General features: G+C 38.8%; 1 protein-coding gene across 2 annotated transcripts in view; it reads left to right on the plus strand.

The window, feature by feature from the left end:
• The first annotated feature begins 931 nt into the window (after positions 1-931).
• LOC138952025 (transmembrane protein 179-like) overlaps positions 932-24255 on the plus strand; it is a 180955-nt gene continuing 157631 nt past the window's right edge. Inside the window, exons 1-5 of one of the 2 annotated variants that reach the window (XR_011451284.1) lie at positions 932-1141; positions 4640-4836; positions 7073-7210; positions 8051-8144; positions 15805-16391. Coding sequence is in view for 1 of the 2 variants with exons in the window: in XM_070323600.1 (XP_070179701.1) it covers positions 1040-1141; positions 4640-4836; positions 7073-7210; positions 8051-8144; positions 15805-15996 (723 nt within the window). In the remaining variant the exon portion in view is untranslated. Of the gene's footprint in view, positions 1142-4639; positions 4837-7072; positions 7211-8050; positions 8145-15804; positions 24005-24255 lie in introns of those variants that run through there. The other variant, XM_070323600.1, reaches the window with a different exon arrangement.

Raw genomic sequence — 24255 nt, forward strand, 5'->3', positions numbered from 1 at the left:
CGGTTATACTGACAGAAGACAAGAATAAATGCACATGGATTTCCTCTCCCACTCAAAATATCTATCTATACATATGATAAGAGAGAGAGAGAGAGAGAGAGAGAGAGAGAGAGAGAGAGAGAGAGACCGAGACCCTTCAAAATTCCGGATAGCCGGTCAGAACCGTATAGAAACTCTTTTTTTGTCAGGACGCCGGCTGAATGGAACCGCCTACAAGACTCTGTGGTACGTTCAGCAACTGCCAACACATTTACATCAGGTGTTGGCAGGGCCCCACCACCATCGGCGCACCGCCAGGTGTTTTTATCCTGCTTTTAAACACTGCCCAAACTCGAGCAGTTGACACCTCCAACCTGGAAGGGCATGCATGTATGGAAAGTTTTTAAACTCCGTCACGCTGCGCTCTCTCGCCCATTGCGACGACAGCCATTATTGGCTACTGCAATGTATGAAACGTCGCCAGAAATTGACGCATTTTAAACACTGTTTACATACCTAACCCATGCCCGTAGTCAGAGGATGGTTTTGCATAAGAATTGTTTCTGGTACAAAAATGAGTGAAACGTGTTGGTGGGGGAGAAAAAATATTTCGGCGAAAGAAAATGCAGTGTACGAGAACGTTATTATTATGGTTTGGTTTTGGTTTAATTTCAGTTTTTTTTATGTTAGCGGTTAACTTAAAATTAACGTTAATTTAACGTTATTTTTTGGTAAAACTAACGTTACATTAACGTTAACCAGATGAGCAAATTTACGTTTATGTAACGTTAATACGTTAATTCAGAGACATACATGTCTCTGGTTAATTTAACGTTTACCGCTAACGTTAGCATGCTATCTGGGCAAGTAGTCTTCCAATCGCAAGGTAAGGGGAAGCTATTCAAGAGTGTCATGTAGCAAATATTGATTATCAGCGTGGTCTCCCTTGAGAACGGGCGTTCCTGAAGTGCGGGAGTTAGTGAAGTACCCGGAACTCGAAACTTGCGACATCCCTAGTCGCTGTTGCTAATACGATCGGAAAAAGCAATACAAAGAGGCAATGGCAATCCTGATAGACTTTCACGTGCTTGCACAGGCGTTGCTTTATTTGTTTTCAGTGGCTTGCGGACTTGTGGTTTCCATTCCACTTGGCGTCACAACGGTAAGACTAAGATTAGAAATAACTGATGCATGCAGTGTGTCTGCTCATTGGATGCCTCTCTGCTCATAGCTAGTAAACCAGATCTGTAGTATGAATTGTTGGATACACTTATAGGGTTTGATAGTCTTATTCAAAATGAGATGCACAAAGTAAACAAGGAAGACTATAGTGCATGCTTGGTAGTAGTAGTAGTATATATAATAAGAAGAACATGCATGTACTGTTGATGGGCACATATATATAATGGCTAGATACCTGCAGTATGGTACGTACACTTCAATGTGAGGTTATCCCCTTATTGTTTCAAAGACTTTCTCAGGTAACTTTAACTTTTCATGATACAGTACGTGGTACCTGCAATAAAAGGACACATTGTGGCCAACCAAAAGTGTCCCTAAATAAGTAAATTGCAGGTGGCCTTTCACAGCTTGTATGTTTTGGTCAAGATCATGCCTAAAAACAAATAGTGAATTACCCTTAACAAAAAAAAGACAAAACTATTAGCAGACTGTACAAGGAAAGCTACTCTTCTCCCAGAAGGGCCAATAAAAAGCCACAGGCGCCTGTGGGTATAACTTTTTTTTAAATTAAAATATAAAAAATCCCACACAAAATGTTGGCCTTTTCATTTTAAACAAGCATTTTTTCTTTGCCTTACAGACAATTAAAGTAACAACAGAAGGTATTATTTTGTGCCCATTCATTTGAAATTGAAGTAAACACATACATGGCAGGTAACACTGAACTCAACTAAATATAGAGGTTACAACACGAGTGTTTTTTTTATATATATGGCTTGTATTTCAGTCAAGACCCAGCGGATGAATATCAAGAGACACGCGAGCCTTTGGCGAGTGAGTCCCTTTGATATTCCTGCTGGGTCTTGACTGAAATACAAGCCATATAAAAAATCACGAGTGTTGTAACCTGTATTAGTGTATATCCCCTGAAGACCTAAAAGACAAAGTGCGATAGAAACATTAAGCTTCAGTTGTCGGTTCAGATGAGGCACTGAAGGCTTAACCTCTGCACATACCTTATTCGAAAGGCACGCCTGTTGACCTATGCCAAGTTGGTACATAATGGCGGCGTCACTGTGTCCGTCAGTTGAAAGCCTCTTACTTAGTCTTACACTGATTTGATTGAACACCTAGTGGTTCCAAACGCATCTACTGAGATCTTGGGACACCTTGATCGTCTATAGGGCCAACTGCTACTGCTAGCAGAAGAGCTAGAAATACTCGCAAAATGCATTAAACAGCCTGTCCAGAGGACTGTCCTAGTCGATGATACCGATAAGAGCGTGTGTACCGAAAAGAGCACGCCTGTAACTTTAAAATAGAAAATAGTAGCAGTGCTGGTCGGACGGACTGGGTTTTTAACGATTGCTAGTTTAACTTCTGTTTTAGTTGAGAGAGCCGGCACCAACGAGCGCACACACTCACACGGCTTGTCATGTTGATCACAAGAGAGAAATAGAACAACGAATAGAAGGAAACAGATTACGTCCCCAGAATATGACGCGATGGACGACAGAAGTCATGAAATCTATGACGCTGTGATGACAGTCTCGGTAAGTCGAGACTAAAACTCAGCTATAGCACTGAACGACTCTCGTGCAAGTTCTCAAAACCGTGGTAATCCCTTGCACATCCAATCGACAGGTACATGTGCATTTTGGAATGTCAAGGACGACAGAAAGTAGAGCTAGCAATGATGTATTTGTTGCACCCTTATTTATCCACTATTTTATGTGTTATAAGAGTGCAGTCTCCTGTCCGCCCAGCGACCTTCCCCTTGACCCTGCTTGTGACCTCGATGTTTTATGCCCCTGCAAGGGGCACGGTACTCTCTAAGCACCCAAAACCTCAAAGAGAGATAACTGGCGGAAACTTTCCTATTGTAGTCTCCTGTATGACGGTTTACTAGTGCCAAAACCTCATAATTGTAATTATCAAGGGAAAATTGGGAAATTAGTAATTTTCCCTTGATAATTACCATTTTCACATGTTAATTACTAATTTTCCCGGGAAAATTACTAAGTTTTCCTGGAAAAATTACTAACTTTCACCTGTTAATTACTAATTTTTAGTTTTGGCTCACTTCCTGACAGATTGCTAGTGCCAAAACTAACAATTAGTAATTTTCCCGTGAAAATTAGTAACTAACAGTAACACTAACAGATGAAAACAGTAACTGACAGCGTTAATTAGTAATTATCACGTGATAATGGGTAACACCAGGTTTTGGCACTAGTAAGCCGTCATACTCCTGGCCGCCCAGCCGACCTTCCCCTTGACCCTGCTTGTGACCTCGATGTTTTATGCCCCCGCAAGGGGCACGGTACTCTCTAAGCACCCGAAACCTCAGAGAGATAACTGGCGGAAACCTTCCTATTGATACATCATATTATGTAACAATAATATTCTTAAAATACAAAAACTATACCTATAGTAGATTTACAGAGTCTCAGAGACAAAGAAGGGAGGTCACTGGATATATATATATAGTTTTAACAAATCTCAGAAGAAAGTCTCTGCTGACTCTCTATTGTTTCTTTTACAACTTCTGATATCTTATATATATATATAATATAGCTGCTACTCTTATTTTTTATATTTAGTCAAGTTTTGACTAAATATTTTAACGTAGAGGGGGGAATCGAGACGAGGGTCGTGGTGTGTGTGTCTGTCTGTCTGTCTGTCTGTCTGTGTGTGTGTGTAGAGCGATTCAGACCAAACTACTGGACCGATCTTTATGAAATTTTACATGAGAGTTCCTGGGATTGATATCCGCGAACGTTTTTTTCATTTTTTTGATAAATGTCTTTGATGACGTCATATCCGGCTTTTCGTGAAAGTTGAGGTGGCACTGTCACGCCCTCATTTTTCAACCAAATTGGTTGAAATTTTGGTCAAGTAATCTTCGACGAAGCCCGGACTTCGTTATTGCATTTCAGCTTGGTGGCTTAAAAATTAATTAATGACTTTGGTCATTAAAAATCTGAAAATTGTAAAAAAAAATAAAAATTTATAAAACGATCCAAATTTACGTTCATCTTATTCTCCATCATTTTCTGATTCCAAAAACATATAAATATGTTATATTTGGATTAAAAACAAGCTCTGAAAATTAAATATATAAAATTTATTATCAAAATTAAATTGTCGAAATCAATTTAAAAACACGTTCATCTTATTCCTTGTCGGTTCCTGATTCCAAAAACATATAGATATGATATGTTTGGATTAAAAACACGCTCAGAAAGTTAAAACAAAGAGAGGTACAGAAAAGCGTGCTATCCTTCTTAGCGCAACTACTACCCCGCTCTTCTTGTCAATTTCACTGCCTTTGCCATGAGCGGTGGACTGACGATGCTACGAGTATACGGTCTTGCTGAAAAATGGCATTGCGTTCAGTTTCATTCTGTGAGTTCGACAGCTACTTGACTAAATGTTGTATTTTCGCCTTACGCGACTTGTTTTTATTTAATTTCAGATGAACATGAAGGGCTGCATTTTGTATTTAGAAGTAGAGTGGAAAAATGCATCATTTTTTACCTATGATCTGGCAAATCAGACTCGTGCTCCCTGCAACGTTGCAATATACCTGTCAGTATTTGCTGGAATCATGTATGCCTTTGGAATGGCTGCTTACTACACCTACGCTGTCACAAGAAAGGATCCTAACATTGGGTAAGTTAAACTCTGGCTTAGTGGAACCCTGCTTAATAAGACCGCCCCCCCCCCCCCCCCCCCCAACTGGTTTCAGACTTCCCCCCTTTTCATTAAGAGCTTGCTTTTCAGATGTTCTGTTCATGTGTGCAAATTTACCTCCATTTTAAAATTCCTTACTTTTTGAGGCATAATTTTCTCAGATTTTTGTTAGGTCTAAGAAGGGGGGTTCCACTGTAATCATTCTCATATTCTTTCATCTTATGATCATGGATATGTAGAGAATACTATATGGCTTGCTGTGTCGTACCAGATTTACACGAGTTGTTTTATTAAATATTGAACTGCGAGCTCGCTCTTTACGGAGGGCACCTAGGATGTTCTCAAGCGGTGAGTGTTTAAATGAAAGGGTGTGTGTAAAAGCCTGACAGTATCTGTGATGGTTTACGGGAGGGTGACTGTGCCTTTTAAACACCAGAACATACAACTGTCTGTATGATGTGGATGCCAATGTGTTTCATGTGCAGTAGAACCCCCTTTTTACATTTAGTCAAGTTTTGACTAAATGTTTTAGCATAGAGGGGGAATCGAGACGAGGGTCGTGGTGTATGTGTGTGTGTGTGTGTGTCTGTCTGTCTGTCTCACCGTCTGTCTGTCTGTCTGTCTGTCTGTGTGTGTGTAGAGCGATTCAGACTAAACTACTGGACCGATCTTTATGAAATTTGACATGAGAGTTCCTGGGAATGATATCCCCGGGCGTTTTTTTCTTTTTTTGGATAAATGTCTTTGATGACGTCATATCCGGCTTTTTGTAAAAGTTGAGGCGGCACTGTCACACCCTCATTTTTCAATCAAATTGATTGAAATTTTGGCCAAGCAATCTTCAACGAAGGCCGGACTGTATTGCATTTCAGTTTGGTGGCTTAAAAATTAATTAATGACTTTGGTCATTCAAAATCTGAAAATTGTAAAAAAAATATTTTTTTTATAAAACGATCCAAATTTACGTTCATCTTATTCTTCATCATTTTCTGATTCCAAAAACATACATGTATAAATATGTTATAATTGGATTAAAAACAAGCTCTGAAAATTAAAAATACAGTATAAAAATTATGATCAAAATTAAATTTCCGAAATCGTTTTAAAAACTATTTCATCTTATTCCTTGTCGGTTCCTGATTCCAAAAACATATAGATATGATATGTTTGGATTAAAAACATGCTCAGAAAGTTAAAACGAAGAGAGGTACAGTAAAGCGTGCATGCTATGAAGCACAGCGCAACCGCTACCGCGCCAAACAGGCTCGTCACTTTCACTGCCTTTTGCACTAGCGGCGGACTACGTTCAGTTTCATTCTGTGAGTTTCACAGCTTGACTAAATGTAGTAATTTCGCCTTACGCGACTTGTTAAGACCTCCGGTAGACTGGCAATCAAAAGTAGGTACGAGGATTATGGTGTATGTGCCTGCATGCGCGCGTGTGTGTATACATTGGTGTAGCACAATTCCAAGAGAAGAATTGGACAGTTGGCTTGTTGGTTTTTCATGTACCTTCAAGTAGCTGGTAATGAGTTATGAAGCTTTGAATTTTGAGACCGTTATTACAAGAACTTCACCTTTTACGATCTCCCAATTTAAGACTTCCTCCTTTTCAAGACCTTGAGTTTTAAAATAACAGCAGGAATACCTGCAAATAAACTTTTGAGCTCTGAATTACTCATATTGAAAACAGCTGTGTTTTGAGTAGTAATCCCAGACTGTAATTCTCACTGTAACATTCTTTGCACCAGTCATAATTTTCGTCCTACCTTTCGACCCAGAGTATTTCATGCTAGTGATACAGATTTGAAATTGAGCCGAGAGCTACAGAGATTGTTTTGGGAGTTGAATAGATGACAACACACGCAGGGAAGGTCTTAGAATCAGTGTTTGTCGAGCGTTCTATTTTTCAAATCTGATTGCTGTGTTTGATAGTTATTGCAGTCCGAGATATTCTCCAACGGACATTGTGTGTGTTTCTGTTATGCGAAGTGTTTTAATTTTGAGCAAATCATTGCAGGTGTTTCTAAATTACAGTACAGCAAAAGTCCCTTGAACTTTTTAAGGTTCAAATCGTCAGAAAACTTTCCAAAATGGCGCCTTAGGTATACTATCTTTAAAATTAATGAAACTATCGGGACTTTGTTTCAGTTACAGAATTGTTTTTACATTTGCATGTTCGAAGTAAATTGTACAATGTTATGCTTGCTTGCAGGGCACAGATGTGGGTTGTGCCGTTTACCCTCGTGAACACTTTCATCACAGTGACTTTTTTCATTGCTGCCTGCATGATCAGTGTGGGTTTTAAGACCTTCTGTGACAGCTATACCAAAAACGCTGGTTATTCACGCAGGTATTGTATTGATTCAGTAACTTACAACTGTTATAGTAAATGTTTTCATGAGCAAGATTGGAGAAGACCACAAAAGAAAACAAACAAACAAATGAAAAAAAACCTAAAAACAACAGCAAAACGCCCTATGAAAAAAAAAATAAGGAAAAAAAAAGGAAAAGACAGGAAAAAACGTACACAAAAAAGGATTCTCAATGAACAAATGCCGTTTCTGTAAATGGAATTAGAACAAATGACGTCATAATAATGTGAAGACAGAAATTAAAAAAAAGATCGCGCCTTGAAGACCCTTTTAATGGGGCCCTCACACTGCCATGATTCAATCGTACAATTTGTTCCTCATGAGCCATGCTGCAACCTGTCACACGGCAAATGCACTGCACTCACCCTTTCTAAAAATACCTTTAAGAATTTGGCCTTTGCGAGAAAGTAATAAAACAGACAGTTGCATCTGATGCTTCCCGACCGTTGTACATGCATGCTCAAATCTTCTCCTTTGTATCTGAGTAAGAAACTGTTCTTCCGAAAAGTTTAAATATTTGAAGAGACGCTGTTCGCTGCTGTCCGCCATTTATTTATGTCACGGCATGAAGGCCGCAACGGCGCGTTCTGATTGGTCCTCACCTGCAATTGACTTGTAGAGAATAGAGCAAGTTCTATCGCTCGTACCTACAAGAGAATCACTTGCAAGTGACTATGATCAAATCGCCTCATGTGACGGGGTACCTAACTCGTTTTGTATGACGGCTTAAGGTTGATGCACAACATATCTCTTTGGTGTTGTTTTTATTATATTTTTTTTATCTATGTAATGTATTTGTGATCCTTTCTATGTTGCAGATGTAAAGATGCAGAGAAAACGAACTGGAATTTCAACAATCCTTCAAAAAAAGTTGATGCAAGCACTTTCTACGAGTATGTTCGTGCATCTGAGGTAGGTCTAGTGAATTGTTCAGGAGAATGTGTATCTATTACTATTAGGCTTGAATAAGTTTTGTGTGTACTAATTTGTTGTTTCAAGCAGGTTTTTTTAATTTGTTAAATTTTAAAACACGGAAGTATTCTTAAAGATAGTACACCTAAGGCGATATTTTGGACAGTTTTCTGACGATTTGGACCTTACAAAGTTTAAGGGACATTCGCTGTACTGTAATTTAGAAACTCCTGCAATGATTTTCTCAAAACTGCTCCGAAAGTATGCTAAATAATTAAATGAATTTTACTCAGCAAGTGGTTTGCTTCGCCCAGCTCTCCTGTGTTAGGAGTCCGGACTTCCGTCCATTATCATATTTTATTTAGTTAACATAGATACCCATTTCTCAAAGCAAATTAAGACCGTTGGATTGAGGTCAAACCTACAGTCTAGCTTACCCATGCAAATTCGGTGCCAGGGCTAAAACGCTTTGCATAACAGAAACAAATATGTTGTTTGCTGGAGAATATCACGGTCTGAAACGACTACCAAGAACACAGCAATCATATTTAAAAAATAGAACGCTCAAACACTAATTCTAAGATCTTCCTCGTGTGTGTCTATTCCATTTCCCAAATGAACTCTGTAGCTCAATGCTCAATTTCAAATATGTATATCTAGGTATTGCGCATAGGTGGCGGTAAATTTAAGATAAGTTTCTTTACAAGCTTTTCAGTTCTTTTTTCTCAAGATCTGTGTTTAAGAAAAAACTCAGATTTCTTTTTTTATGTTAATTTGTTTTGTTATTTGCATGATTTATGGGCAAAAATTGATCCATTTTTGGGGGCGACTTTTGGGTCAAAAAGTCTTCAGGAACCATCCATCCTAACTCTTAACAGTTCACTGCCTTGACTATCCAAAGATATCTTCGGATGACTCGCTACGGAAATTCCCATTTACTTAATTTTAAGGACAAGCCCTTTTATGCACTCAAAATAAAAACACAAACAGCTTATTGATTAAATTATCATTGCATGTTGACAGAATTTTAAAAAGATCAATACTTTGCTTGCTATGACCATGGTTTTCCTGATGTATTTTTGGTGCGCCTGTGCTCTGTTCGCCATTGTAGCAAACTTTAGCATTGACAGTCAGGTATTTTTGCAAGCTGATATTTCAGCCCAGCGAGTTCATCTGAGCCTGAGGTTGATTAGTTGTACTCAGATGGTGATACTGTTTCTAGTTTTGAGCACATATTAGCACTGAAAACTTGAGCCACCAAGAAAATTGGCAGCAAATAGTCACTGCTTCGAGACAGCAAGTGTTATCGTTTCTATTTTTAGATTGGCAGCACTCGCTCCCGATTCTTTTGACTCCAGCAGTGATCGTTTGGTTTGTTTTAAAGGCTGCCATACTCGTAGCGTTCATTAATTAATTCATATTGTTTACATGTGCCAATAATGTTATAAAACTGTACCTAAGGGGATATAATAACGATTGGCTGTAGCTTTCGAACACAGAAAAAATTATTTCAGTATTGCAAAGTGGCGTTGATAGTGTCGAAAGTAAACAGAACAGTCTCAAACGCCATCTTTGGTTTACGAAACGTCACTAAGTGACGTCAACGGTCTAAAAATAGCCCAAGTCCTGGAGAACTGTTGCTAAACAATGCAATAAAGAATTAATTATTTCTCGTAATTGGTAAGGACTTCAAACCTAAAACTTTGCAGGAAGCTTAATTTATACATCCCCGCAACGATGGGAAAAGCCCTGGAAGTAATTAAACTAATTAAATAGGACTATTTCAGCCTTTAATTAAAAGAGAATTGAAACTTTTTTAATCATAGCGATAAAATACTTTATTATTCATCATGGTTTTAAGTTGTCATTTTCACTAAATTGTTGTTTGTCACAGTCGAGCATGCACTTGTTTACCATTCTGATAATCATCGCTCCACGGCTATCGCCAGTTGTCTCTCTGACCGGACGCTAAATTCCCACGCAAATCTATCAAAACAAGAATACAGAGTTATCTCCCATATGTTGTTCGCGAGCAGTGTTCGCGAGACGAAAATGATTGCAGATTGGCCGACTTCGACAGTGATCTCCGTTCTGTTCTTCACAGTTATGATAAAGACATCGTTCTAAGGTCAAAACAAGTCGAAATTTTGGGACTGCTGCCGGAAGGAGACCGTAATATATGGTTGCATCACTGTCAACTGGTTACAGAAAAAATCGTCTGCTCCAGCGAGCGCCGAAACCAAACGGTTGATTATCACGTGACACTTTTGCCATATTTAGAGTTGTTTGCACAGTAAATACAGCCGCAAAAAATAGCTCGCTTGAAACTGTCTTACATATCAATTCCTTTGTAATTTAAAAATTACACAACACCATGAAAAATCGTTATCAACAATCGCGAATCTGATTATATCCATAACACATTATGAAAAGATCTAAATATGTAAAAAATCGATTTCCTCTCCAAAGAAGGAAAACCAAGGCATCCTGTCAGGGATAGAATGAGACCCGAAGGGAAGTAACTCATTTTTGACCTGGGTTCAGGATGCTTGTTTACATCATGATGGCGGCTTTTGTGGAATCACTGTGTCACAGTCTGTGCTTGAGTCTGTAGGTGCACACAATCCAGAGGTACCGAGTATCAAAACAAATGATACTGTAAGCATTCAGCATTGCTGTCTTAACTTTATACAGAATTTGTCAGAACATAAACACTCATTTGGTGTTTGCTCTGTGCTCTTTTCAGATCTGGAAGCTATGTGAATTTAGATCTAGGGCCAACCCCTGCAGCACCTAATTTACAAGCAGTATAAGTGTTAGATCACCTTTAGATCTAAACCGTAACAAGTGAGACTTCAGTCTTGTGGTGAGTGCATGTGTTCCCTCAAATGGAAACAGTTCAAACTTGTACTGGCGTGACACCAACATCGTTATCAGCAGATCGTTGTTATAGTAGGGTTCATTTCTGAAAATAACAACTAGGCATATGCGTTTGGGTATAGATCTGTGCAAAAAGGCTGTTTGCACTTCAATAAAATGTAGTGTTAGAAAGGCATTCCCTACCGTATGCAACAAACAGCTGTATTTTTCATGATGTAGCGTTAAATCAGTGGACCAGAGACCAAAGGCACCCCCTAAAATCCAATTTGCTAAAGGAGAGTTTCAGATACTAAAATGCACACAAAAATTATATCGGCAAACCTGACTCTCTTTTTTACTTTAGTTGCAAGAACAGTACATGTTCTATCACGAAAGTTATTTTTTTGTTTGTAATTAGGTGTATTTAGAGATTTTTCAAACCAAACTATTACTCTTTCAGCTCAGAAGTCTTACTTTTTGACGTATTAATTGGCATGGTTATTCAAGATCAGCTGGACAAATCATTTGTATCAGGAAACAAAATGAAATTCGGATTTTTTGTGAATAATGTAATAATTATCAAAACAGTATCAACAGATTGTTAAAAAAATGAAACTGGAAAAAAAGTTATTCATGACGATTGTTTCAAAACGGGTTGCTTTCATCCACCAAAACTTCGTTCCATTCTGTTTTTTCTTTTAATTCCTTATTACTGTTAGCAAGAACATTTCAAGAGCTTCAATTTGATATGCAACATGTGATAATTACCTGAAGAAATGACCATAAAACTCTAAGATTTTTTGGCCATACCCTTATTTCATTGTTTTCAGCATGAAATACCGTGAACTGGTAAGAGTTAAAAGGCAGTGAACCGGCAGTAAAATGAAACTTGGAGAATACATGGAATAACCTAGTTTTCTGGGTAGTTATTGAAGAGACTTATACAAATATATGGAAAAAATTTAAATACTAATGGACACAGACACTGTAGCTATAATGGAAACAGCCGCCATATTGGATTTCTAGGAAACTGTTTTACAGCAACATCAGACATGCATAATATTTGGCACAAGGATACACCTGACTTGTATCTGCAATCATATAGAACGATATTTTGACTAAAGACTACAGTTGAATTTAAATTAATTTTTGTAATAAGGATTAATGAATTTCTAACTGCATATTCATTAATCTTTATTTCAAAAATTAATTTAAATTCAGCTGTAGTTTTTGAGTCACTTGAGAAAAAGTGACTCTATGTAATCGGTCAGTGTTAGTCTGTCCGGCCGGCCGTCCGTAGACACCACCTTAACGTTGGACTTTTCTCGGAAACTATCAAAGCGATCGGGCTCATATTTTGTTTAGTCGTGACCTCCAATGACCTCTACACTTTAACGATGGTTTCGTTGACCTTTGACCTTTTTCAAGGTCACAGGTCAGCGTCAAAGGAAAAATTAGACATTTTATATCTTTGACAAAGTTCATCGGATGTGATTGAAACTTTGTAGGATTATTCTTTACATCAAAGTATTTACATCTGTAGCCTTTTACGAACGTTATCAGAAAAACAAGGGAGATAACTAGCCTTTTCTGTTCGGCAACACACAACTTAACGTTGGGCTTTTCTCGGAAACTATAAAAGTGACCGGGCTCAAATTTTATGTGAACGTGACTCCCAGTGACCTCTACACTTTGACGTCTGCTTTGGTGACCTTTGACCTTTTTCAAGGTCACAGGTATGTCTTGAAGGAAAAAAATTGAAATATCATATCTCTGAAACTATCCATCGGATTTGATTCAAACTTTATAGGATTATTCTTTACATCAAATTATTTACATCTGTATTGTGTTGTGAATAGCAATTTCTTCCTGTCCATCTGATGCCTCATATAATATTCAGAACTGCGAAAGTGACTCGATCGAGCGTTTGCTCTTCTTGTTTGTCAAAATATCGTTCTATATGAATGTACTTGTAGATAAAAGTCGTGTGTATCTTTGTGCCAAATATTAAGCATTTCTGATGTATGATGTTGCTGTAAAACCGTTTCCTAGAAATCCAATATGGCGCTGTGTATGCCAGTTTCCATAGCAACGGCAATCTATGTCCTTTAGTTTTCACAATTTTTTCATTTCTTTATATAAGTCACTTCAATAACTACCCAGAAAACTAAGTTACTCCATGTATTTTCCATGTTTCATTTTGGTCATTCTAGTGCCGCTCATTAATGGCACTAGTGCCGCTCATAAAGAACAATAATGATAGAATTTTGAAATATGGTTTTTTTCAAGATGAAATGTGACAGTCCATCACAAAATCAGTCTTAACACTTTCGTGACGGGATGCGACTATATTAGTAATAGCGCTGCAACGCCCACGGACGGGAAGCGACTATTTTAGTATTAGACATACAAGGTACACGACTCGTGATTGCTTCCCGGTTTTTGAAGCTTGCAGTAAATTGAGTTGTTTCCCTTGATACACTTAGCGTGCCCTTCCGCCATGTGTAAACTGGCCTGATTTGTGTGGTTTTTTCGAGGAGAAAAAATGAATCGAAGGCGAGCCTTGTCTCGGGAGGAGATTCTCCGGATGTTGGACCTTGATGATCATGTAGAGCATGATTCGGACATATCGTTTTCGCCTGAAGAAACAAGCAGTGAAAGTGAGGAAGAAACAGTGCCAGTGCCTCGGCCTGTTGTTGTTAGATCTATTACGAGTCGGCAAACTTTACGTGGAAGGGGTGGTTCTGCGAGACGCACATCTCGGAATCGTATAGGTGCTAGGGGGCGTGGCAGCACTGACTACAACAATGGCTGGCTCGAGCCTCCGAATCCTTTTGGGCTCATTAGCGAAGAGGACATACCAACATACACTGGTGTCTCTGGCATCCATTTTTTTAATTAGTACACAAAATTTGGTGGTGATTGGACTTAATTCAAGCTTGCTAGACAGATTTCTTTACAGTTACTGTTTTTTGGGAAGTTTCTTGGTGGCAAGCTTGGGCAGGCAGGACGTTAACGCCGTGGCAGTGCTAGTCACAATAGTGTTAAGTCGAAATTTGGATGATTTGAGTTAGTTATTATTTTGAAATTGTTAGTCTTTCCTGGATGTTTAGAAAAAAAAATTAAAGCTCTAGGTCAATAAATAACGATATTACGGCCATTTTTATGAAAGAAGTTGACCGGCGGCCATTTTGAGAAATCGGGCTTGAAAGTTTTGGAAGGCACCAGCTTAACATTTTCCTTAGCAACGGGGGTTGAAAATTAACCTCACCCTTCCAAATGTTGCACAAGTGTACTTTGATCTTTCATGCATCATTTAAATGCAAAACGAAGGGTTAAAAGAACAATTATCACCATTTTTGAAGGCTTTGTTTACATCATACATGTGGAGGAAAACGGTCAAATACAGGTCATACACATCAGCAAACATTTTCACTGTCATTATCAGGAATAAAGAGGTTACATGCATCTCACCTACGTTTTTGTCCATTAGTTTGACAAACACTTGAGCAAAATCAACTTACTTGTATCAATCACTTTGTTGGCATCGAATAGGAATACGTAGGCTACAGATCAGAATGTAGATCCCAAACACAGGAACTCCTCCACTGTGACAGTCTGTTCACCACAAAAGCTCTTGCACATCAATGTTGACACCACCTCCAACCTCACCTTTATACATGTCACATGTCTTGCACTGATAGCTGTAGAGCTACAATTTCCTCCGGATCAAACTGGGTGATACATCCACGACGAGTATTTCTGGGTGCAGCGTCGGGAACTTTAATCTGTTTGCAGCCAGTTCCATTGGCTTTGCAGCAACGAAGGCGAGTTCTCTCGAGCACATCACAGCCCTGTTGCAATTAACGAACTGCAGCATGCACCTCCATCACATAGATCTCCTCTACAACTCGCCTCAACTACGTGTGTTCTTGCAGTTGATGCAGTGCCATTAGAAACGCCAACGGTGTTTTTGACACTGAAAAGCGGACGGTCTGTCTCCTCTTCGTCCGCATATTCAGCAAGCGTCACATATTTCGGCATGAGAATCGGAGTCACTGAATCCAGCAACGTCTTCGGCAAAGAAATCCAACAACAAATCTTGGAGTTCGTGGTTATTTTCAAGCGAATCGCAGTTGAGAAGCGCTGTCAATCGGCGTACGTCAGTCATTGTTTTGGTTTCATTCAGCGAACGGAAATCATACTGTGTTACTTCCCCCTGGACTGATTTGACCAATGAGGAGGCCGTTGCTAGTCCTTTTTGGAAGGCAGACAAAGCTGATTGGTTCAATCTTAAAATTTGTTTACGTGCCGGTTTCCTTATTTGGAGGAAGTGGACGGGTATTTTGAACCACTGCGCAGCAGGGCGCGAAAGCTGATGCAATAAGCTTTCCGACGGTACCAAACTTGTTGGGGCCCTGTCAGGGATACACTAAGCAAATTATCGGTCAAAGTGAGGCATTTTGATGTCATGCTGGACTTTTTTGATGAATGTATTGCATTTAAATCCAATAATTTAACTATTTAGCGATTGATTTTGGCATATTTGTTTGGTTGTCATGTAATTTGGGGTCTACAGAACACGTTTCTGCAAAAAAGTGAATTTCACCCAGATAGACCCTCAGTGCCTTTTCCTCGAACTAGCTCGCTTTCGTCTGCTGCGACTTAAGACTGGTTTCGTGGTGGACCGTCACAAATATGTTTTTTAGCATTATTGAAATGGACACATTGTCTCTCAACCCATCTTAATTCTTATAAATCAAAGGTTTTTGAGTCATATTTTTACCTGACATTGTCTTAGGGAGCCTGCTGGGTGATGTTCTTTGCCTGGGTGGCGCAAGTGGGACTGGGCATTGCTCGCTTTATCCGCAATCGTCGTCTCCGTTCGCAAGGCATGTATGCTGACTCTCCAGGAGAGGCTGCAGCCAGCGGGCCAGGCGGGAAACGGGCAGAGGATCTGACCAATGTGGCTGCAGCTGAACCAACTGCTTGAGGTCAACCACTTGAAGCATGTTTGAATCATTGATGTTCAAATGCTGTGTGGAGTACGCTCATTTTTCTGAAAATACACCAAGTTTGTTTGAGAATACATGTACTCCAAGAGTAAGACAAGGGTTCCTAGGTCTGGTAATAATTGGCTGAACCAACTGCCTGAAGTAAAACCATATGGATAGTGGTCGATTTGACACCTTGAAAAGGGAACCCCCTTGTTACACCCTTGTTATTGTTGACTTGCTGTAATTTAAACATTGAAAGATACTGACCACTTGATATAAAAGCACGTTTACAGTGGTGGACATTCCAATGCCTTCAATGGGAACTGAACTGAAAATTACAGGTATATGTATAGACTTACAGTACTGTTATATTCACATTGGAGAATTTGTTGTTAAGGTGGACTTTTTATTTTGCTACCGGTCTGCCTGTATAGTCAGGCATGGGAATTGTCTGCCAAAAGCCAAATTTCCGCCGAAATTTTTTTTTTGTTCTGCCGGAAAAGCAAACGTGTCCGCCGAAAAAATAAATGGGGGAGGCAAAAATGGTTCTAAAAACTGATTTAACCTTCGCCGGCACTCGTGGGTCCGTGCGGACCCAGAAGGGTGTTTGATTGCAAATATCTTTTAAACGAGTTGGAATTTTTTAATGAGCTTTTAGAAATGCCTCAGACACCTAACAAGCTATCATCTCCTAAAAGCTCATTAAATTTCAGTGATAATTAATTAATTAATTAATGGTCAAATTTAGACTACACACGGAAGCATTCGTGGGGACGTGCGGACCCATACTTCTCAAAGAAGGAAAAGCGTGTATACCCTTCCGAGGCACTCGTGGGTCCGTGCGGACCCAGAAGGGTGTTTGATTGCAAATATCTCTTAAACGAGTTGGAATTTTTTAATGAGCTTTTAGAAATGCCTCAGACACCTAAAAAGCTATCATCTCCTAAAAGCTCATTAAATTTCAGTGATAATTAATTAATTAATTAATGGTCAAATTTAGACTACACACGGAAGCATTCGTGGGGACGTGCGGACCCATACTTCTCAAAGAAGGAAAAGCATGTATACCCTTCCGAGGCACTCGTGGGTCCATGCGGACCCATACTTCTCAAAGAAGGACAATTGTGCAAACCCTTCCGTGGCACTCGTGGGGCCATGCAGACCCATAATATTTTACCAAATACCGTGTGTAGTCTAAATTTGACCATTAATTAATTAATTAATTATCACTGAAATTTAATGAGCTTTTAGGAGATGATAGCTTTTTAGGTGTCTGAGGCATTTCTAAAAGCTCATTAAAAAATTCCAACTCGTTTAAGAGATATTTGCAATCAAACACCCTTCTGGGTCCGCACGGACCCACGAGTGCCACGGAAGGATATGCATATTTTTCTTTCTTTGAGAAGCATGGGTCTGCACGGCCCCACGAGTGCCACGGAAGGATATGCAAATTTTTCCTTCTTCGAGAAGCATGGGTCTGCACGGCCCCACGAATGCGTCCGTGTGTAGTCGATAACGAGTGCCGGCGAAGGTTAATGGCAAACTTGGAGCTTAGATGACACCAAATTGCACCATTTGGGTTCTTTGGAGAAAAAAATTCCGGGGGGGGGCATGCCCCCGAACTCCCCTAGCAGGGCTAGGCGCTTTGCACCGTCGACTTTGCCATTACTTACAAATGTTCAGCCTTTTTTACTTGTTTCAATTCCCATGCCTGATAGTGCATGTAAATCATGACATCAGTGGCCTGATTTAAAAGTATGACAAACTGTGCTGGATTTCTTAATTTTAAAGGCACAATCCTTCCCTCAAAAACAGATCTGCTCACTATCTTAGATCTGCTCAGGCTTTTACATGTAATAAGACCATCCCTTTACTTGGACATATGAAAAATCAACATCCTGCCTGTGTAGAGTTGGAATATTTGTTTTAATGAATTATTAATTTTATGAGATGATGTTCCAAATCAATGTTTCCCCCAGAAAGACTGTTACTTTAGAGGTGAATTGAACCTAAAATGACATGTGGGCTTCTTTTTTTATAAACTGGCTAATGCCAATTTCTCATTGCAGATTTAAAACAAAATTTGACTGCATGTTTATTAGGCTGCAAATGTGTTAAAAGGTCATGGTGTTGGAATGGTGCCATCTTGAATTTTTTGTAAAGAAATCACTGTTTAGCAATCAATGAATCATCAGTGATGTTACTGGCATTGTATTTTTTTTTTAGTTTTGAAATACTGTTTTTCCCAAAATACTGTTATTCCCAAACCTACCCCCTGCTAGAACTTGACAAGAATCTTGAGAACTTCAGTTCAAACATACAGTGTACTGTAAGTTTTTGAAATTCAGGTTTGATTTGCCATTTGGTTTATCTTTAACTCTTCTAATTCTTTAGGGGAGTAACTGTCTTGATCTTTTGGTATTCAGCCAGCTTGGGGGACAGAAACAGGTAATTCTGATCATGTTGCCGCTGAGTGCGTATTACAGGGGAACCTGTCCTTGACAACCTCCCATGGGACTGACCAAAAGTGGATCGTTACAGACAAGTGGTTGCGATTGAAAGGTGAATTATCAGAAAGAAAACTTCGGGGATCCTTTGGGGTCGATCATCATTATGAGCAGGTGGTTGTTATTGAGAGGTGGTTGCATATCAAGGGCTGAGTGCATTTGAGGTAGAGTTTTGAGGAGGATTTATGCATTGGTCAATAAATATGAAACAAGACGATTATGCTCCCCCTCGGACCGACAAAAAAGCTGGTCTGTCAACAACCCATCAAACATCTTATATTGTCATATACAATATGTGCATATATTATATCTGGAAATTGTTTTACTACAATTTAATACTCATATATTTTTGCATAATCTAAATAATACACGTAATTGTTTGCTTATATACTGCTTGACTGGCAATTGTAGGATGAGCATAATCAAGAGCATTAATTGTAATTGTCTGGTGCTGGAGAATAATGTGTGTGTCCAGTTTTGTCTGAACTTTGCAGAAACTGTGTGATATATGTAATACTGCTTTTGATTCTTATGGAAATATATTGATTGTATAATGTTCATTGCACAAAGTTTGTTGACATGTGTCTTTGTTCTTTGGGTTGGTACAGGTGAGGGAGGAGGAAGTATTCCATTTTAGTCTGAACATTTTAACAGACAATACATTATTGTTACCTGTTATTGCTTGTAATGTGATTATTTTGAATTGTATTATTATCTGACTGCTTTTGAAGCTTAAACTGCTTCAAAAGGAAGTAAGGTTCGAGTTTGGAAACTGATCCATAAATGAAAGAAAGCATATGTCCTTTCCATGTTTTTCAAGTAACTATTTTTGTAGATAATATTACAGAAACATAGTATACATTCAATAGTATTATGTGCACTGGAAGAGCATTCTTGTTTCTGTCCAGGAGATACTGTGCTGACTCTCCTTCTTTCAAGAAAGATCAGTATCTCCCATCAGGTAATGATGTGACTCCCCCCCCGCGGGTTAGGGGGAAGAATTTACCCGATGCTCCCCAGCATGTCGTAAGAGGCCACTAACGGATTCTGTTTCTCCTTTTACCCTTGTCAAGTGTTTCTTGTATAGAATATAGTCAATTTTTGTAAAGATTTTAGTCAAGCAGTATGTAAGAAATGTTAAGTCCTTTGTACTGGAAACTTGCATTCTCCCAGTAAGGTAATATATTGTACTACGTTGCAAGCCCCTGGAGCAAATTTTTGATTAGTGCTTTTGTGAACAAGAAACAATTGACAAGTGGCTCTATCCCATCTCCCCCCTTTCCCCGTCGCGATATAACCTTCGTGGTTGAAAACGACGTTAAACACCAAATAAAGTAAAGAAAGTAAAGTAAATGATGTGACTTACAGTATTCTTGTGCAGTTTTAAGTTTGTTTGAAAATGTTTCTCAGTTTAACTCCTGTTTTTGCCTACAATGGAATTGGACTTACTATCGAGGTGGGGGAGGGGGTGTGGGTTGTTGCATTGCAATTTATGAAAATCACATAAAATTATACATTCCTGCTACACTGGTTCCTTTGTTGAATGGAAAACCGTAGTACAAGATGGAGGTGTGTTACTTTGCTAGTGTTGTTACATGTACTTGACAGGGGAAGTGTGGTCAAGTTATGAGGCAAAGGGACATCACGAGGTGTACCTTATAGAGAGGTGTCCTGTCACCAAAGGAGCCTCACATTCTAGGTACCATTGTGTTGCATTCAAAGCTGTCAATAATCATTTACATTGGAGAGATATCTTCTTTGCTCCCAATGACTAAATATTTTCCATTATGTTATTAATATTATTATGCACAGTGTTAAATTAAAAAAAATGTCCTTACAGCATAACTAGTGTTTTTCAGGACAAGTTCCTGTTTTGCAGCCAGTTAAGAAGACCTGACCCTCCAAGATTTGCTTGTGTGTGTGTGTGTGTTTATATACACATGTATGTGAGTGTGTGTGTTTACACGTGTGCATGTGTGTGTGTGTTTACATGTATGTGTGTGTGTGTGTGTTTATGTAAAGAAACTGCTGATGATTTGTTCAAGGTCACGGATGCATATATCAAGCAGCTGTCAACCTTTTATAAGTGGCGTTTGAAATAAGTCTTGAGGTTTTGGTGATGATTTTTGTTGCTGTTCATATTTTTGCTGCTGTTAATTTTATTCTCTGTTTTGTTTTTGGTGCAGGCTGAAATTGTCTGGTTTTTTTTTAATTTTGCGTTTGATCAGACAATGCTGGCTATGTTTAAGCATTAGAACCTGTATTGCAGTGTAAAAGTTTACATCATTTATCAGAGTATTGAAACGATATATTTAGTTTTAGTTTTTTGTTTTTACTTATGTCTCTGCCTTTGAATAACATACTCACAGTTGTGGATTGAGATTTGTTTTTGAGCGGGTATTGTTGAGGGCCCCAAAGGGGGGGTATCATCACGATCACGGGAAGGGAAATTTTAGCTTTCACGATCACAGTTACCTTGCTTTTTGTTTTCACGATCACGAACACCAGTGGCAAATCACGGTCACGGTAAAAGTTGCATGTACGGAAAGCACGTGTCAAAGTAAACACAACCACACAGTAATTCGCTCCTCTGGATCTATTGTTTATCAACACAGAGTGAGAACTGTTGCACTTTTTTATTATTATTTTTTTAATTCTCTTTCATACACACATAGAAATACATATCATGATTTGTAATCAGTAACAAGAATGTTGTTTTCATTGGGTTTTTTTTCTCTCTCTCTCTCTCTCTCTCTCTCTCTCTCTCTCTCTCTCTCTCTCTCTCTCTCTCTCCACTCATGCACATTCAACTCCCACATCCTCACTCACACACATGAATATATACTTGCACAATTTCACATTTCCAGAGCTAAATCTTGTAAACCCATTTTCTCAAAAACTATTGGGTGGATTGAAATTAAAGTCCATGTATGTGTGATGGGTTCTTTATTTTCAACTTTGCCATACAATTTGAGGTACACCATCGCCTGGTTTCATGGCCTTGAAAAACAAACAGGAATGCTACAGGCCAAAAATTGGTTTACCTGAAAAAAGCGCGCAGTGCCAGTGGCGAAGCCACAAGCCTGAGCCTGCGAAGCAGGCGAGCCAACTAGGGGGGTCCGGGGGCATGCCCCCCCGGAATTTTTTTCAAAAACCAGTTAAAATCTGTGCAATCTGGTGCATTCTGGGCATCATTTTCAGGGCTGTAATAGTATTGTGATCTTGTTAAAAATCCCATTTTAGCCTCCCCCCACCACCATTCAACACACCTCCAAACTGGTGAAAACAACACTACTGTGCGCTGGCTTCATTGAGACCGCAATTACCGGAAAAGTAGCATGCCTGACAAAATCCCCAACGAACATGACTTTGATCGTCTTTGACATGAGGATCAAGTGACCCAAACTGGCACGTCTCCCCGCCATTGTTTCTGAATTTAACCCATTGTTGATATTAAAGTGTACAGGCGCTAAAATAGATCCAAGTTTAATGCAAAGAAGCGACAATTAGAATCTATGCCAAGCGTGTCCACGTTGCTGGGATGAAAAACACATTTCTAGTTTCGGTTTTGGCTACACGCATACTCGATCTCGAGCCAGTCGAGGTCACACTGAGCGAGTGACAGCCGGACGTGGCAATGTCGACAATGTCAATGATCTCACTCAAACTCAAAGATCTTGAACAAATGTCAAGATCTTTGCCTACATTCAGAACAGTCATAGAGCAACATAGATCAACATACCTTGATATTTCGTCTTCGGAAGGCATTCTCGCCGCCTGCTTTGGTCTGGCTTGAATCCACAAAATATAACAGAAGTTCGATGACATTACCGCTGCACGCCATTTTTGATCTTCGAATTCGAATTTGACTGAATGCACTCAAAACTTTTGCACGAAGCCCTTCCATTGAAGTTTGGCAGACTTTTGCAATTTGCCTTCTGATTGGATCTCTTTTTTTGTGTGTGATTGGCTCTCTTAAACGGAAGCAATCGCTGTCAAAATCATATTTCTGAATGTGTTGTTGCTTCCCTTCAATCGGGATTGACCCCTTGACGAATAGAGGATCATAGAGTGATACAGCTGTGAAAAATGTACGTTGAAAATAAAATGCTTTGCAATAATGCCCATCACGATCACGAAAACAAATGACGATCACGATCACGAGACTTGATTTTTTTGTCATCACGGATCACGGGCAAAGTCCCATCACGATCACAGAAATGGAAATTTCGGCAATCACGGTCACAGAAAGGTCAAAAAACGCCAATCACGATCACGATTTTAAACCCTTTGGGGCCCTCATTGTTGTTCCTGCTCAGAATGGGAGATATGTCTGAAAAGAAAACAAGTGCTTTAAAAAACATACATTTATGCAAGACACTTTTCTACACATTATATTTACTAAGAGGGGTTAACGTTCTTGAGCTTTTGTTTGTTGTAAAAAGGTTATTAATTTATTTATATCATTATTTGTATTTTTTAACTTAAGGACAGGAAAACATAACGAGAAAAGACAGCAGTAAAAATGATATTCCAATATCTTTATTATTTTGAAATGCAGGAACAGATCAGGTTTTATTGCTCAAGTTGTCAGGTGATTAAAATTGTGAGATGGCAATACATTTAAAGGAAGCACTCATGAAGCCCTAGCAGTGACCTTGTGATATTCATTGTCCTGTATTTTATTGATTTTATGTGAAAATACACCAAAAAGATATTATCGGCAAGTCAGTACTTCTGGATTTGATTATATTTGACAGGATTTGTATCAAAATTAAGATACCGAATTTTAATTACAAATTAGCTTGACTGTGACAAACATGGAGAATAGTACATGGCTTATTTAGTGTTGTATCAGTGTACTATTTTTTCCCAACAAAAATATCAAGTACCGGTAAGTCCTTATAGCTGTTGACATGGGGATATCTGATCATGTGTGTGTGTCAGGGTGTGGGTGTGTGTGAATATTATTGCCAGAGATATATAATATTTTGAAAGATATTGAAGCCGACTTGAACATTTTGAAGCCTGGTGATCAATTTGCTTAGTAAGAAATGAGCTGTTTCTTTGTTATAGCTTTTTGATCAGTCACTTTATTGTCATGGGTATTTTAAAACTGTTGACATTATTTTCTTTGTAAATTCTAAATTGTACAAATGTAATAATCAGATTATGATTCCAAAGTGAGACTTTGAGTGAAATATCAAAAGACTACGCAGACAGAGAGTCACAGGGTGTTCTTACTCTTACACGGGTGTGGATAAAACAATCAGTATCCTTGTTGTATTTTATTACCAGGTTATCACGATGTGTTACAGATTTTGTTTTGTGTCATGGATTTTCAGTGCCTGATGTTAAACCAAATTTGTGTTTGTTTGCAGTTTACTTATTTGATGCAATAAAGAAACAGCTTCACATTTTATATGAGCTATTAAAATAAATAAAATAAAAAAAATGAACATGAGGTTTATCTTGGAAAGAAAGAGAGAGAGGGAAATAAAGAGAGAGAGAGAGAGGGTGGGGTGTATAAGACAGAGAGAGAGAGAGATTATGTGTTTGGGTATGTGTGTGTGTGTGTATGTATGTGAATGCACAAACACAACATGCATGGTTGAAGGCGTGTGAGATTGCATTTAAGTGATTCAAGAGGATCGAGTTCTTTCATAAACCATATATGCACACACACGCATGCACGCAACATATCTAAACCTACACATACATGTACCGATCAAGGATCAGTTATATACT

Source organism: Littorina saxatilis, linkage group LG17 (genome assembly GCF_037325665.1).
Source record: "Littorina saxatilis isolate snail1 linkage group LG17, US_GU_Lsax_2.0, whole genome shotgun sequence".
Taxonomy (NCBI): Eukaryota; Metazoa; Mollusca; class Gastropoda; order Littorinimorpha; family Littorinidae; genus Littorina; species Littorina saxatilis.